General features: G+C 37.1%; 1 protein-coding gene across 2 annotated transcripts in view; it reads right to left on the bottom strand.

Moving 5' to 3' along the window:
* Nucleotides 1-6,826: 6,826 nt before the first annotated feature.
* The window catches only part of LOC124360878 (nuclear hormone receptor FTZ-F1 beta), a 98,495-nt gene continuing 88,490 nt past the window's right edge, over nt 6,827-16,831 (bottom strand). For both annotated transcript variants that reach the window (XM_046814853.1, XM_046814854.1), the window contains exons 14-19: nt 15,951-16,129; nt 15,554-15,763; nt 14,314-14,566; nt 13,817-13,971; nt 11,469-11,573; nt 6,827-9,776 (exon numbers count right to left, since the gene is read on the bottom strand). In XM_046814853.1, the coding sequence (XP_046670809.1) occupies nt 11,484-11,573; nt 13,817-13,971; nt 14,314-14,566; nt 15,554-15,763; nt 15,951-16,129 (887 nt within the window). In that variant the 3' untranslated portion in view covers nt 6,827-9,776; nt 11,469-11,483. The remainder of the gene's footprint in view (nt 9,777-11,468; nt 11,574-13,816; nt 13,972-14,313; nt 14,567-15,553; nt 15,764-15,950; nt 16,130-16,831) is intronic.

Genomic DNA, 16,831 nt, shown 5'->3' with positions numbered 1-16,831 from the left:
TGGCCGGGAGTAGATAAGATAAGAACTTTACCCGGTCTCAATTCTTGTAAAACGTTAAAATATACTTCCGCAGAATATAAACCACATTAATAACGATTACAGTGTGATGGTTTCGTATGAGACATTGCAAGGTTTGTTGTGGGATAACAAAAGAAAAGAGACTCCATGCTTGGTTTAGAAGCCTTCCGCTTTGGCCAATAGGTGTAAACCAACCGGAAACAGATGATACCTGATCACACACCAACCATCTAAGTATAACAACTGAAATTAAACCAACAGTTTAAGTTATTATTTCACAACTGAATGTAAAACCAATTCAAACTTCATAGAAACATTATGTATTCGAATATTTAATCATATGAAAAAAGTGTAAGGAAATAGAGGATGATGTATGATGGATATAACATAGTTAACTTTTTGCCCCCTCTGTTAAGGGTTCCAGACCTATTCATTGAAGTCTTAACTGCTGAATGAGTGAAGATAGATTTGGCTAATCAAAAGCTTATTTTGCAATCTTTATTTAGTTTGGAGTATTTCCCATTACCACATAAAGTCCTTCTTGTAAGAGTCAACTTGTTAATGATTCAGTATCAGAAATTATTTTTTGACCTTTTAACCCAAATGGTTAAATACACATTTCAAGCAGAAAAAGCTCATTGGTTGAAATAGCAAGAGCTTTATGCTAGCTTTTGGCAAACCATTTTTGCAAAAATGCCAAAAGCTTAAATATCACTACAATTAGATGCTTCAATTATTTTTATCAGTGTATTATATTACAAATTTCGTCATTTCCATTTTATAACTGCATTTTCGTTTAATATTGTTGTTTGGGAACATTACTCTGTTACTTCTACTCAAGAATGTGTTGAGTTGTGTCTAGAAAAAGAGAGAGAGGCGTAATAAAACGACAATATTTCAGTACAAGAAAGCTTGATAAACTAGAAAGTAAACACATTTTACAACACCCATAAAAAACCAGTCTTATGTCATGTTAGCGTATTAAAATGTCAGCTAGAGTTGGGTATAAAACTATCAAACATGGTGATACTACTACTACTAGTAGTAGTAGTAGTAGTAGTAGAATTAGACTTATATGGTGCAGGAGCACTACTTGGTAAGGTCTCAGTGTTAAAGGAGTGTGGAACAAGTTATTTTCCACCGTTCGTTTTAGAGTTCTTTTTACTTTCTGTGTAGAATTCCAGAGCATTTACCTCTGAATAGAAACGTCCAACCCCAACCACTGAGGATATGTCAGATTGTGTTAAGTCAAATAAAATCTTAACAATACAGTAAGAACAATGTGAAATTTTGTAATAATGAATACTAGTGTGTTCAGAAAGTACCCAGCAAGGAGGAACAAAGTTACACTCTACTGGGTGCCAGACCACGAGGGAAATGAAAAAGCAGATACCCTTGCCAAAATAGGTACAAAAACCCTTATCATAGAGCAAGAGCCAGGCTGTGGAGTAGCTTCCTCCTACAGCAAAACTCTAGTAAAAGATTGGGGAAATAGGATTAGATTTTTAAACTGGAGAAGAGCCTCTGGACTAAGACAATCTATAATGTTAATCTAAATCTCAAATTTGATTGGTTTCTGTAAGTCTCAGATTCGGAGGACACAAATATAAAGTAAGGAAGACACAAACGTCCTGCATTATCCAAAGGATGCTGTATTTTGCCAAGAAGTTGTGAAAGAGGTGAAAGGAATGAACTGGAACATTGTCTTGATAAAGCTACTAAGTCTCCTTGTTTCACAATAAATTTGTCGTATTGCATCATGTAATGTAGAACTTCTAAGTAATAGTCTGACACTCTCTTGTATATTTTTGAAGAACTATTTTTACTTCAAGCTGTAGGTGCTTTGACGTGGTTATGTACGTTTCCACAAGGAAGTCTGCACTTTTGGTGTCTGGGTCATATACATACACCCACGATTCATCAATTATGACTGCTTTGAGAAAGCTATGGTCACTCTGTGTGTATTCTAACACCAATTCTAAACCCGGCAGGGTTCACTTCTAGCAGCTGGTTTAAACCTACCACTGGAGACATCACTAACCACAAATGTCGAGATTCTGGGGTGCAAGGGTCTACTGCAGGAAATGACTGTTGGAGTTGGTGGGGCTCCCTAAGAGTCAAAGACTCTTTCTAACCTCAACAAGGGTGTGCCACTCCTGCCTGCTTTGACTCGAGACACTGGTTCAGAGCTGGCCTCCCCTTCTTCTGGGAGGACATGATTTTGAGATTAGTGCCCTAATTCTTCCTCATGGATTTCGATATGAGGCGGCCCCTACCCCTTAACCTTACCCATCCTGAATATCCTGTCACTCCGGAAGCGGCGTAAAGTTTTTTACATGACTAAGTGCAATTTATAAGCTTCTTGTCCTAAGAAAAAAAAAACTTTATTTTTGTCACACTCAAATCTTCTTCTTTGAAAACCAGTTGCATTTACTGAATGGTTTCAACTCTAGAACCACCAAATCTTTCAAATCTAAGAAGAAATATTGATAAACTAAAGAGATTAATGCAATTTACAAGAAAAAATCTGATCCAATATCGCTTTTCCGCTTGTTCTGTCATACTACGCAAAACAAATGAGTGAAGAAAACACTGTACAGGCCTGCGCACGTCTACCACAGCTGACTGCATCTACACACAGGTGGGTATCTCTCTCCAGTCACTTCCCAGTATGATAATATTGTCTAGTCTACATTTCTATACAACATTTTTTGTATCAGTCTTATACTCCATTTAAAAGTAGTAAAATACATAAGTATTTTTGATTCAAGAGGAACCTTTGATGTAATATTAATATATTACAAATTATTCACAGAGCAGTTCTGTTTGGGGCAGCCAACAAACACGCAAACTCAACATGGTTCTCAACGATTGTGTACAAACAGATTTGTTTTACTGTGAAACAAATTATCACAGCACAAACAAAAGTATCTGAAGGCTTCAAAAATCACTGTGAATGACGACCTACTGTATGGAAAAACTGCTATATTGCTACAAAACCTAAATAAATGTTTGTTTTAGATCAGTACAAGATATTTACTAAAACGTGAGACGTACGATGGGATTGTACTCAGCTGATGCCCAGATTGTGTGGATTCACCCAAGTATCGGCCTCCCACGCAATACCCAACTATCAATACCAACTTTCATCACCCAAGTATCGGCCTCCCACGCAATACCCAACTATCAATACCAACTTTCATCACCCAAGTATCGGCCTCCCACGCAATACCCAACTATCAATACCAACTTTCATCACTCAAGTATCGGCCTCCCACGCAATACCCAACTATCAATACCAACTTTCATCACTCAAGTATCGGCCTCCCACGCAATACCCAACTATCAATACCAACTTTCATCACCCAAGTATCGGCCTCCCACGCAATACCCAACTATCAATACCAACTTTCATCACCCAAGTATCGGCCTCCCACGCAATACCCAACTATCAATACCAACTTTCATCACCCAAGTATCGGCCTCCCACGCAATACCCAACTATCAATACCAACTTTCATCACCCAAGTATCGGCCTCCCACGCAATACCCAACTATCAATACCAACTTTCATCACCCAAGTATCGGCCTCCCACGCAATACCCAACTATCAATACCAACTTTCATCACTCAAGTATCGGCCTCCCACGCAATACCCAACTATCAATACCAACTTTCATCACCCAAGTATCGGCCTCCCACGCAATACCCAACTATCAATACCAACTTTCATCACCCAAGTATCGGCCTCCCACGCAATACCCAACTATCAATACCAACTTTCATCACTCAAGTATCGGCCTCCCACGCAATACCCAACTATCAATACCAACTTTCATCACCCAAGTATCGGCCTCCCACGCAATACCCAACTATCAATACCAACTTTCATCACTCAAGTATCGGCCTCCCACGCAATACCCAACTATCAATACCAACTTTCATCACTCAAGTATCGGCCTCCCACGCAATACCCAACTATCAATACCAACTTTCATCACTCAAGTATCGGCCTCCCACGCAATACCCAACTATCAATACCAACTTTCATCACTCAAGTATCGGCCTCCCACGCAATACCCAACTATCAATACCAACTTTCATCACTCAAGTATCGGCCTCCCACGCAATACCCAACTATCAATACCAACTTTCATCACCCAAGTATCGGCCTCCCACGCAATACCCAACTATCAATACCAACTTTCATCACTCAAGTATCGGCCTCCCACGCAATACCCAACTATCAATACCAACTTTCATCACTCAAGTATCGGCCTCCCACGCAATACCCAACTATCAATACCAACTTTCATTTTTATCACTACAGTGATACACAGATGCTACTACTAATTACTATTTAGCACTAATCCAAACTCATATACTTCCTCTATCCATATTAAATGAAATCCATCACCAGCCTAGACATGTTAGAAATACGATAGGTCTAATGTTAAAATAAATTGTAAACCTGTCACCGACTGATACAACCAGCCTTGAGCTCTAACTGAACAACACCTTCTGCAAATTAAATAACCATTAAAATAACAACACAAAATGTTCTCTATACATTTCTGGTAGGCTGCTTCAAATATACAGATAAAAATACCCACACTTCATCTACCATTAAATTCAATCTAGTCATAATAATCGTACCCTTTATTTCCACTCACAATATTAATACATATATTAATATACAATATTAATACCCTCGCCTACCGACACATAAAACCAACAAAATACAAGATATAGTTCCGATTCTGAACATTCAATAAAAATATGCTTTTTAGAATTTTTAATCTGCATTACCCATTCTGAAATAATTATTTCAGTAAACATTGCTCGTGAGATAAGACGAAAAAGTTTGTTGACAAAAATAAGTAAAACATCGGCAAATAGCTAAACTGGCTTCTGATTATTAACGGTTAGAGAAATAGGTCCAGTTGTGTAACAGGAAATAAACATCTTAGAATAATATAATAAAATTAGTTATTATGTTGTAAAGAACTATTTTCAGAAATAAACAACTGACGTAGACGTAAAGTTATCAATGCTAGAACCCAACGATAGAAAAAACCGGAATTGACTGGAACAATATATAATACTAAAAATTACTTATTTTTACTTATTCATTGTGTTTACGACACAGTGTTCATTATAATCTCATCTGTTTCAAAATTATTCATTTAAAAACAAATACCCGTGGCTTCCCTGCAATTTCTATGCAACATTCCGTGTATTTAATTGAATGGCTCCCATGAATTCAATAGCATTTGAACTCTTTTAGATCAATGCAGAGGGATTCCAAAGTCGAACTTAATAGTCTTCTTACTGAAAGCACTTGTGATGTAGTAGGAAGGGTCCTATGATATTTAAAAATGGAATTCGTGCATCAGTTACCCATTTTACAGCGCTCATGATTAAGAGAACCAGAAGTTAAACAAAAGTGTGAGTAATTCTTATTATAGGTTTTCACTTCTAGTTCGAATTAATTCTATTTCTAACGCAAAATTGGAGGATGATATTTTGCCCTGAGGAACAATGTATAGACCTATACATAGTTTTGTAATGAGGTGGAATTCAAAACAGTAGTTTTCTAAATACTTACATTATGACAGTTGCCATCCATTTGTAAAGATAATACATGATACAGTAAAGTTTCTTGTTTCCCAATCCATGTTCGCTGTATCATACATTTCCTTGGTCCAGTCTAGGAATTATATCAGTATCGCATAACTCAGCAGTGAGGAATGGTAGTGATGTCACCTCTATTATTTTGTCATAAAACTTGAATTTAGTGTCTCCTGTAATGCTTTGTGATGCCACTTGTGCTCATAATATCTAAGGAAACCAAATTCCTTAGAAATACACATTTCCAATTTAGTAGGCCTACGTCCAGAATAGGTAAAATCATAAATATATTAATTAGTTAGTAATTAGACTTGTTACCAAGAAGTGTTGTTACTTTTGTTATGCTTTCACTCTATAAAAATGTAAACAAATTGAAAATATTGGTTTTTTTCAAGATGTGGTCGTGCAGTAATAATAAAATGTTTACAAAGAATGATTACAGTTAACAGGTTCTTTCATATTCCACAATTTTAAAGACCAAGATGGGATTTTTTATGCTGCTTTGGCGACCAGTCAGGTGTAGTCTGAGGGATTTTCAAAATAAGAATAGGCCTATATTCATCCAAAGGACCGTAAGAATATCCATGTAAAATTTCAGCATAATTGGTTAAATAGCTTACGTGTGAAAACAATACAAAGCCACTTTCATTTTATAATAATATACAGTTTTAGGATAATTGATGCTATTAATTTTAATTTATCATTTAGATCAATATTCAATTTTATAATATTCTGGTATAGAATACAATTGATATATAACTGTCACCCAAGTGTTATTATTTGCCATTCTTATTATTTTGTACATTATTTCATCAATTATTTAGCTCGCTAATGAATTCACATAAAAAAATACAAAATCGTTATTGCTCATTTTCATAAAAATCATTTTAAAATTATCATACCAATTTCCAGTTGGTGTTTTTAATGTTTTATGTTTTGTAAAATTGGTGTAGTCTTGTACTTCAACACGAAATTTCATCGGAAACGTTTCTTTGTAAAATTGGTGTAGTCTTGTACTTCAACACGAAATTTCATCGGAAACGTTCTTTGTAAAATTGGTGTAGTCTTGTACTTCAACACGAAATTTCATCGGAAACGTTTCTTTGTAAAATTTGCGTAGTCTTGTAGTTCATCTGCTGAAAAATCTCAGAAAGGAGAGGAAATGGAACACAACACATTTTACTGAAGAATTATAAAATGTTTATTGAGGGCAGAGGTGTCAGTGGTGGAAGACTGAAACAATGGCAGTCGACCGCCTCGTTAATACTGGCAGTGGTTTCGTAATACTACTGGAGTTCTGTGTAAGTACATTGAGCAACCGACGGTTGGCGTCTGGCTGGCTTAGACTCACTGCCTCATACACGCGGTCACAGACGCAAACAACAACAAATTAACGGTAAAAATATAATCATTAAAAAACCTAACTTTAATAAATAACGTAACGTTATCATTAATTTTGTAAAACAAATTTTTCAAAGTTACGTTACGATCAAAGAATTATTATAAAACAAAGTATCAAATAAAAAGATGCTATGTAACAGATGCAAAACAACCAAAAAATTAACGATAAAAATATAATCATATCACGTAATTTTAATATAATATTATTACTTTTGTAACACTAATTTTTTTAAATTACGTTACAATCAGAGCATTATCATAAAAAAATTAAGAACACATCTAAAAAAATACCAGTATTGTTCAGTGTAACACTAGTTTTACATAAAGTCCAAACAAGCAATTTGTGTAGCTACAGAAATTATAAAAATACATAACTTATATTGTATATTACTCCATTATTATGTATACAGAAGAAAATAATTTTGTTTATAAATATAATATAAGTATATAAATTTTATAATTTCATTTATAATATCACAAATTATGTAAAATATATAAAGCTGAATTAATTACACACAAAAGGTAAATTATGTTTTATTAATATCACACAAAAAACAAAATTCTGCATTCTAAGTATTTTTTACACAAAATCCAAACTGTTTTCTTCAGTTCTCAATAAGGGAGACATTAAAAAGTATAAATAAATTAATGAATAAAATAACCAGAAACTAATTGTACGTTTTAAAACACATTTGCTTACTTAACACACTACATCAGTACATAGAGAATTTTAAAAATCTTGCAGTTTTTAGTAAAACAAGTGTTTATAATTAAACTATAATATTATAATACGAACATTATGAAATTGTGCAAGCCAGCCAGACAAAACTTAACCTCAACAAATATTTTTTATAATTATTTTCTGACACTTTTTATATTTTCTTAAGTACAGTACATTAATAAATGGCATCCGGTTGGGGCATAACTCCAATCATTATTACGATCTGCTGGATACATAGAGAAAGCTCAACTAGTTGTAGACCTACAACACTCTTGAAAAAGTGGAATTAAGAAAAAAATAAGGTAAAAATCTCGCAACAAACACGTAAGCCTGATATGTTCTGTTTGGTTGAAAGTAAGAACTGAGCCAGCTGAGTTCTTGTCAACGTTTTTCCAAAAAATCAATTTTTGAGACACTTTTGATGTGGGAGCGAGTTTTTGAAACGAGTTAAACAAATGATTGTCTGGATAGTTTCGAACCTTCTTTGAAATTCTGCAAAGCTATTTCAATAGTTTGAAGGCATTAGATTTTTATTTGGTATTTTGTGTATGGATAGATTGTAAAGGTAACAATTGTCATTGCAGAAAACAATTTGAGCAACGTAACGAAAAATAAAAGTACTTGACCACCGAATTTTTAAAAAGAAAATCAAGTTTAATTGACATTAATGACAGACTCGAACCTGTGACCCTCACAACACACGAGGGGGTTCAGCCATTATCTGTGCGGAGGAGAAACTACGATAAAAAGTTAGCAGTCTGAAGATATTGCTACCGATAACTTGAAGCAAAGAGGACAAATATTATCAAGACAATTTTCAGACACAAGAAAGTAACGGAAAACTGAAAATGTGTTATAATCTTCACGTAATGGTGGGTAAATTTAACACTGAGGAACTCAACATGGCTTTACGATCCTGGTGGCACGAGTCACGGCCATCACAAACAACAGATTACAACGATAAGAGTTTACAATAAAGCTGGACCCCTCGGGAGTCGGTGTCCACCACACTACAAGTAAACGTAAACGTATGGCCATCACCAGTATACACAATTTTACAAATAGAACTGAAAATAACGCATCTAATAACATTTCAACAATTTTTAAATTACATCTTTTGGAATTTTTACATAACTTATCGATAATAATGATTTACAATAAAAATCAAACAACAAATTAAATCTAAATAAATTTTAGTAAAAACAATTTGATTGGCAAAAAATACAAGATATATATTTTTAAAATAATATCCTCTATATGGCTTATAACAGGGGGTTTTACAGGCTGCTGAATTAAACAATAAAATGATTCCTACTCGTTCTCAGCTCTCGAGGGTTTAGATCATTTTTATTTTTTTAGTCCAGTTTAAATAAAGCTAATGTTACAACCTCTCGTGGCAGTTTGATAAGCAAAATGTTTCATCACACGATATTGTATTGTTATGAATAGATTAGTGCTGAGAACCAATAGGAAACACAACTCAGTCAGCAAACACCCTAAGAACGGTAAAGCAGTAGACAAGACTTAGACGAGAATACTGGAGAAGAAACACTGTACAAGTTTATTGTCAACTCGGACACTCTCAACGTAAAGCGATATATTTATTTATATTATTTTATATTTTCTAAAAAAACTTTAAAAAGTATAAAAAGCTGCTTTTTGAAAGCGGCCACACTAAGAATTGGCGAACACAATTCCGAGACGAGTCTCTTCGCCAAATAACAGTTCTTATTTTTACATAAAATATATAAAAATTTAATTACAGTTAATTTATCTATTCAAACACTTTTGTAACAAAAGATCAACCGTACATTCTCACATGATATAATACTAAAACGGGTTTCACAAACCCTCCTACATCTTACATACTTTATATTTACAAAAGATGGAATCTGCCACAAAACAGAACCATGTTTATAATATTTTTGATACAAAATAAGAATACTATCTGGTCGATGTAGGCCAGAAGTTGCCATGGTGTGGTCTTGCCCGCTGAGTAAGGCACCTGCAACAACACAGTCGCACTTGGTAACATTTTTAGAAAACCCGAAAGCAACATAAAATTTCTTAACAATCTATTGTACGAGGGTTATCCAGAAAGTAGATTACGTTTTGCTCTGTAGACGCTAGGAGCAGGACTATCACGGCCATTTTGATATCAGGGCATTTCTCCATTCAGTGGCTATCCATCCGTGCTAGTGAGAGGTTACTGTTGCTCCTTGTTGTTTTACAATAGCAGTTTAAAATATTTGATGCAGCAATTGTAAATCCCACGATTTGTGAAGTGCAGTCGGTAATACAATTTTTGTTGGCTAAAAACAAAAACCAAATGAGATTTATCGCCAACTCTGTGAAGTTTATGAGAACAATGTGATTACTGACGGTGAAATGCGTCAATGATGTATTAGGTTTAAAAATGGCCGAACTAATGTGCATGATGACGAATGAAGTGGATGGCCAAGCATTGTGACCAATGAAATTTTCTCTAAAGTTGATGAGATGATTACATACTGCCGATTCATAACAGAACTCTCACTTAGTTTTCCTCAGATTTCAAGGAGTTTGATACACAAAATTGTTACGCAGAAGTTAGGTTACTATAAATTTTGTGCAAGATGGGTACCGACCACACACAGCAAATCTGGATGAATTTAAGCGGGAGGTGTTACCACATCCGCCTTACAGCCCAGACCTTGCACCCAGTGACTACCACATGTTCTCAGCAATGAAGGCCTGGGTGCGACGCAGTGCTGTGATGACGTGGAATGCAAGAGGGTGTGACTACCTGGTTGAAGTCTCAGGTGGCGCAATTTTATAACGCTGGAATTTCAAAACTAGTTCGCCGCTACGATAAGTTCCTAAATTTGTATGGTGACTATGTTGAAAAATAGTATTTTAGTGTTCCTTTCAAGTGTATAATAATACAAATTTTTCTTGTACTTTGTTTTTTAATTATATTAAAACCTAACCTATTTCTGGATAGCCTTTGTATTTTACTAAGAATCTTATCACAAGTTTTAAGATCAGATATTAGGTAGCTACAAATTATAGTTTATATTACAATTGGTAATTAACCGTTAGTTTTAGACCTTCCAGCTTTCAGTTCTCAATTTCACATTCTCACACCACTTATTCTGAGCATCTTATATACTTTCTAGTTGAGCCAATATACATATTTTCATTCAGACTGATAGGTCCAACGTAATAAAGCTACAAAGAAGAGCCAACACTGGCGAAAGTTTTAATTTTTGCCTCATAAGAAGAATATTAAAATCCATACCATACAATTATCTTATTTAGTTTGATATTTGTATTAGATCTTTTTATTAGTAGGGTGTAATTATAGGTTTGTACTGTTCTCAATATTATAACGCCTAAGAAAATTGTGATGCCTTTGTTAGATGTTTTGTGGAGGCATTGTGTAAAATATGCGACCGACATGAAGACAGTGGAACGATTTAAGAATCAATATAGTGCTTATAGAGCACGGGGTCTCCTAGGACCCTCAGGGGCTCACTGCACCACCTGCAGAACCTGAAGTATCCATGGTAAACTAGGTGATTCCAACCCTGCAATAACAATGTGGAAATGATTCGGCTAAGTATTATTTTCTCACACAGTTACGAGCTGCCATTTATTACACAGTTTTATTCTTTAGCTTTTCCCACCCGTGTTAAAAGCGAACTGTTTGACTCACTAGTGGCAGTTGGTATCAGTGGTCCCCGCGCAGCAGCTCCATCAGCAGGTTGAAGCTGGGGCCTTCCCCTTCCTTGTTCTTGATGGACAGCATCTCCTTGCCCACCTGCACACCAGAAACACCATAAGTACGAAGGGTGTTAATAATATAGTATCACCAAATTGTGGCTAGGTCCAAGTAGTTTCAAAGCGCAGGGATTAGGTCCGGCCGTATTTCGGCCCTGTTAGCCACCTAGGTTACTAAAAATAACATTTATGTTGGAACATTGAAATTAACCATAATTAAACATATAAATTCAAACTTTTTAACTATTTAAATTACGAAATACATGGCAGTACACATGTAAGATTAAATTTTATTGAAAACGCTAAATATTTTAATTTTACTATCACGCAGCAACTACGAAAGTGAGGTTAGTTCTTAATATTTCTTGTGGCTTCTACATGTACCCGGTACTTCAGTAGCCAAGTACAAAATGTCCTCGTACTGATTCAGACTCAACGTTACACAGCACTTTAAGATGATCAGGTATATATTCCAGTTATTGTTACTGCTAAACTAGTCCGAGTACTTTGCACCAGGAATGGCGATAACTGCGTTGAGTTAAATATCCGTATTGTAAAAGTACATGTGACAGAAACCTGTACTGGGGGCTTTCGGTTTGCGGTAAATTATACTCTCAGGACAGACGTACGGTACAAAGTATCTTTTGCAGTAGTCCCGACGTGATCAGTTGTCACAGTAGTGAGTGAGTTGCCGAGCTCTGAGCAGTTCTGAACTGGGTTAGTTTGTTGCCATTCGTTGTCACTACGAGGCAACACTGCCCTGAGCAGTCTGGCAATTCGCGCGATAAAACAAGCAGTTAGGTTATGGTAAATGAATAAAACTATTCAATTTAATCTTTGTTAAAAATTAAACGTTTTTAATAGATGTTTATAAAATGAAATGCTCATGATAACGACTAAGAGCTCCATTTTTTCCTCCCTTGGGGCGGCCTACTGCCATGCACTTAAGCCTCAAGGGCTTTTTGCGAACCCCGGAAACACACCATGAGGCCCACCAGTCTACAACTTCAGCAGTTCCACAAACCGCCGAAAACAACCTATCAAGTCCTCTTGGGAAAATTCACCACCCCTGTCCAAACTACTAAAGATGGCATACCGCTCTCTTGCTATTGCAGGGCAATCAAAGAGCAGGTGCTCAGCAGTCTCCTCCTGCTCATTACACCTTCCACAGAGCGGATCCTCCTGAAGGATGCCAACTCTGTGTAGATGCTTCCTCAGGTGACCATGCTCCGTAATGAGACCAATAACCTGAGAAGACATTGATCTGTTTAATGAGAGAAGGTCCGAAGCCACCCTGGAGGAAGGTGACTGTAATACCATTCTACTCATTCTAAAACCCGGGTGCAACCTCCACCTTCTCTCATGCTCCGCGCGAATCTATTTCGAGACAACTCTAGAACACCGCAGAACGGTTGAGGGCCCGTCATAATTGTTGCTGAGCTCTGGTGGCCAGGGCATCAGCTCTTTCGTTCCCAAGAATCCCCTCATGGCCAGGAACCCAACAAACAGTTACATTGTTGATTCTGGCAAGGGAGGAAACGGTCTGATAGCAATCCCAAACCAGTTTGGATTTGATCACGCAAGAGTCCAGCGCCATCAGCGCTGCCTGACTGTCTATATTGCTCCTATATCGCAGACGAAGATTCTCACGAGCACATTCCATAATAGCTGCAACCTCCGCTTGAAAGGCTGTCGGATACGGACCCATAGGGACCACCAGCTCCCTACATGGTCTCACTCCCAGAATTCCAGATCCTGTGCCGCTTTTTGTTTTAGAGCCGTCTGTGAACCATTCGAACTCCGCTGGTGGAAGAGGTTTCCTTCCCTCTGACCAATCATCCCTAGAGGGTACAATAATCCTAAAGGGTTTGTCAAAAGAAAACTTTTGTGGCATCTGATCAGAGATCATGTGCAGAACATCCTCCTGTATCAGGGTGCTAATTCTGCAGTGCCCACCGCTGCAGCCCGACCAGAGTCCCATCTGCTGAAGACAGTAGGCACTCCTCCTGGCCATAGCCCGAATGACAATGTCCAGGGGGGTGAGGTTAAGACAACAGTCCAGAGCCGCGCCTGGCGCACTAGGAAAAGCCAAGAGCTCCATAATGTGTGAATTTTCGAATTTTGTGGACCAACCGGAAAGAATAAAAGTTGATGTGGCAATTTAATAACAACTTTATGTTCATCATATTCTAAAATTACATACTCAATTGCAGGAAAAATTAAAAGTAAGTTATTCCATAGCAAATGTTCTTAAACAAATATACAAAGTGGATAATCTGGTACCTGACACGTCCGCTGCAGGTCAGGTATCCGCAGCAACAGTTCGCCAAACTTGGAGGGAATGTCAGGGTAGTGGGCCAGAGTGTAGTGTTGGAGGGCTTGCAAGGCCTTCTCCTGTGATGCTCTCACCTTTTCTGGCTCCCTGAGGTCACTTGCATCTGCAACATTCGAGGCATACATGAACAATTAATTATCCAACACAAAACTAAGCTTTCAAGGTCTTCTTCCGTGATGATTTCTTTTCTACTTCTTGTTTCACGACTTTATTCACAACTTTCTTTCCATTCAATGACATATCACTCCCATAATTCTACGGCTAAATATAAGATCGAAAAGTGCATAATATTTTACATTATTCTTATGGGAGTTGAATGAATATAGCCACCGATACAACTGGTTCATAGTATCAAAATTAATTTAAAGTGAGTACAGTGTTTTATTTTTAACCTATATGTAGTTTACATTAAAAATATAAGTAAATGTTAGATGTGAGAGCTCACCAGAAGTAAGAAGCACGATGACCTTCATAGCAACGTACTCGTATCGGTCGACCCTGAGCCTCCGCAGGTGCTCGGTGAAGTTGAGCATGCGCTCGATGGCAGGACCGAGTCCTAGCTCTCTTGCCTGGCTCAGGGAGATACACTTGCCCAGCGACACTCGGATCTCCCCGGGCGAGCTCATGGAGCGGAAACAGCACGAGAACAGCAGAAGTTCGCACCACGCGTTGATCAACAGTGCGATCTGGTCATCAATCTGACGACACAGGGGATCAAGTTACACTCAAGGTTTTTCATACAAGCTTCTTCATACAAGTCAATAACAGATGTTTAAAATAATAAATAAAGAAATTAAAAGGAAAACATTCATAAACATCTTTTAACATGATCTCTATTCAAATTTAGGCATTATCATAGCATGACACAAGTTTTTCGGTTCCAACTTTGAAGAAATCTACCCTCTGAGATCTTATCTACTGATGGCTGGTGTGTAGTTCGACATCGCTATAAAAATATTGTGCAAGCCAAGTTTTCATTGCTGGAGAAATGTAGTAGTCACTTGGCGCTAGATCTGGCCTATAAGGAGGATGATCAAACATTTCCTATCCCAAAGGTGTCAGATACATTTGACTGTGGGCGTACGTTGTTGTCATGACATTTCTTAGCTCAGTTTCCTTAACACTTTTTTTTAATCACCCGTCAAGTTTCTGCAATGTTTCACAATATCGTTCTGCATTGGTTCTTGAGCCTTCGAGGAATCAACCAAAATCACACCTACAACACCCCATAAAACATTTTGCCAAGATCTTTCTGACAGAGTTTGGAGACATTTTCTTTGTATCTTGGGAAAATGTACTGGTAGACTCGATAAATATAACATTACTTCCGGACGACCATCCTTTTTTCTCCGGTATTGTTACTAGACAGTCAACAGTCAATTTTTCTGATTGTTTTATTATTGCCATAACTCTAAAAGTAGAAATAACTACTGAACACTTATAACTAAATTAATTTAGTCTAAAGTTGTTGGTAATTGTGGTTTTCTAAAGGTCCATTTCTCTAGTGTCACTGTTTTAGACACTATTAAGTGATTTAAGAAGTGTATCATGTTGGTGTTGTTCACATGCGAAGCCGGCCATGTGAAAAAAGGATAGATTTATAAAAACACCTTGTGAAAGTCTGTTGTTGCCAACTAAAGTCACATTAATTCTACAAATAATCATATACAAAGAAGAAGACCAACCGTGATATTCTTGAAGAGAGGAAGCGATTTACACCACTTCACGATCTTGTACAGTCGGTGGTCCGCGATGTTGCAGAGGTTGGAGAGAAAGTCGGGGCCCCCACCGCTGTGGTTGGTGCCCCCACCGGCTCCCCGCCCCCCACCACTGCTCCCGCTGCTACTGTGCTCAGTCTCGTTGTACTGCCACAAGTGTTCTACCTCCATGATTTCCTGTAAACACAACACATCAGGTACTTTCGTGAACAACGTGAATTATTTCATAAAAACTATTCACCTAAACCACGATTGGCTACTAGATAATTTGCACTTGATTTAGTTAACAAACAATTACAAATAATTTAGTTCATCTAAATTTTCAAAAATTGTAAGATAATTACTAAACCCTGATGGAACTGACCTGGAGGAGAGGAGGCACTAGCCTAGCATTAGGAGGTTCCCCCGCCTCCAGCTTGACGCCCGCCGTGGGGTCCAGGCGGGGGCTGTCAGCGGCTCCAGGGGCCGACACCAGGCTGGCGGGCAGGGTGTAGGAGCACTGGTAGGTGCTACGGCCTCCCCTCGTCCTGTCCTCTCTGATAGCTGTAGCAGACACATCACATTACTTCAGGAATGAATCTCGATTGAGGAAGCACAATGCATACCTACATATTTCTAGATTTCTTTCAAGGTTTGTACAACTGATAGTACACAAGTGGGTTTCATCGCATGTGCCTAGACACTTGTGCGTGGAGGTCACGGGTGCTGTATCAAAAATGATCAAAGTGACCAAAGGCATCCCTCAGGGATTACTTTTGGGCCAATTCTGTTCCTAATATATGTCAACAACTTCAGTTAATCGATCCAGCATAAAATGGTAATACAATAATGTTAATAACATTACTACATGCTTTAAAGGCAGAACAACAACAAAATCTCCTGTGTTCAAATTTTTTTTTGAATCGATTTAAAAATCTACAATTCAAAATTGAACGTAACTATCATTAATCTAAGACAGTTGAGAAAAATACTAAGTATTTTGTATTCACCTTGGTTGATTTGAGAGAAAAACAGAACCCTACATTTTGAGAACTGAAATTTGCTCTCTGATTCAAATGTAAAAAAGACAACATTACAGATATTGAAAGGTAGTGTTACATTATTGTAACATATAACAATTCCAAATGTCCGACATCTTATTAGCCCTTCAAACCATTCAACAAAAATAACTAACGAAAAATCTGATTTGGCTATTAGGATGTAGTTGTAAATTGTTTGCAAAGAATAAAACATAAAAAAATATTA

This window comes from Homalodisca vitripennis, chromosome 4, assembly GCF_021130785.1.
Source record: "Homalodisca vitripennis isolate AUS2020 chromosome 4, UT_GWSS_2.1, whole genome shotgun sequence".
In the NCBI taxonomy this organism is placed as follows: Eukaryota; Metazoa; Arthropoda; class Insecta; order Hemiptera; family Cicadellidae; genus Homalodisca; species Homalodisca vitripennis.
The sequence above is the reverse complement of the archived record's forward strand: the minus strand, read 5'-3'. Positions and strand labels throughout refer to the sequence as shown.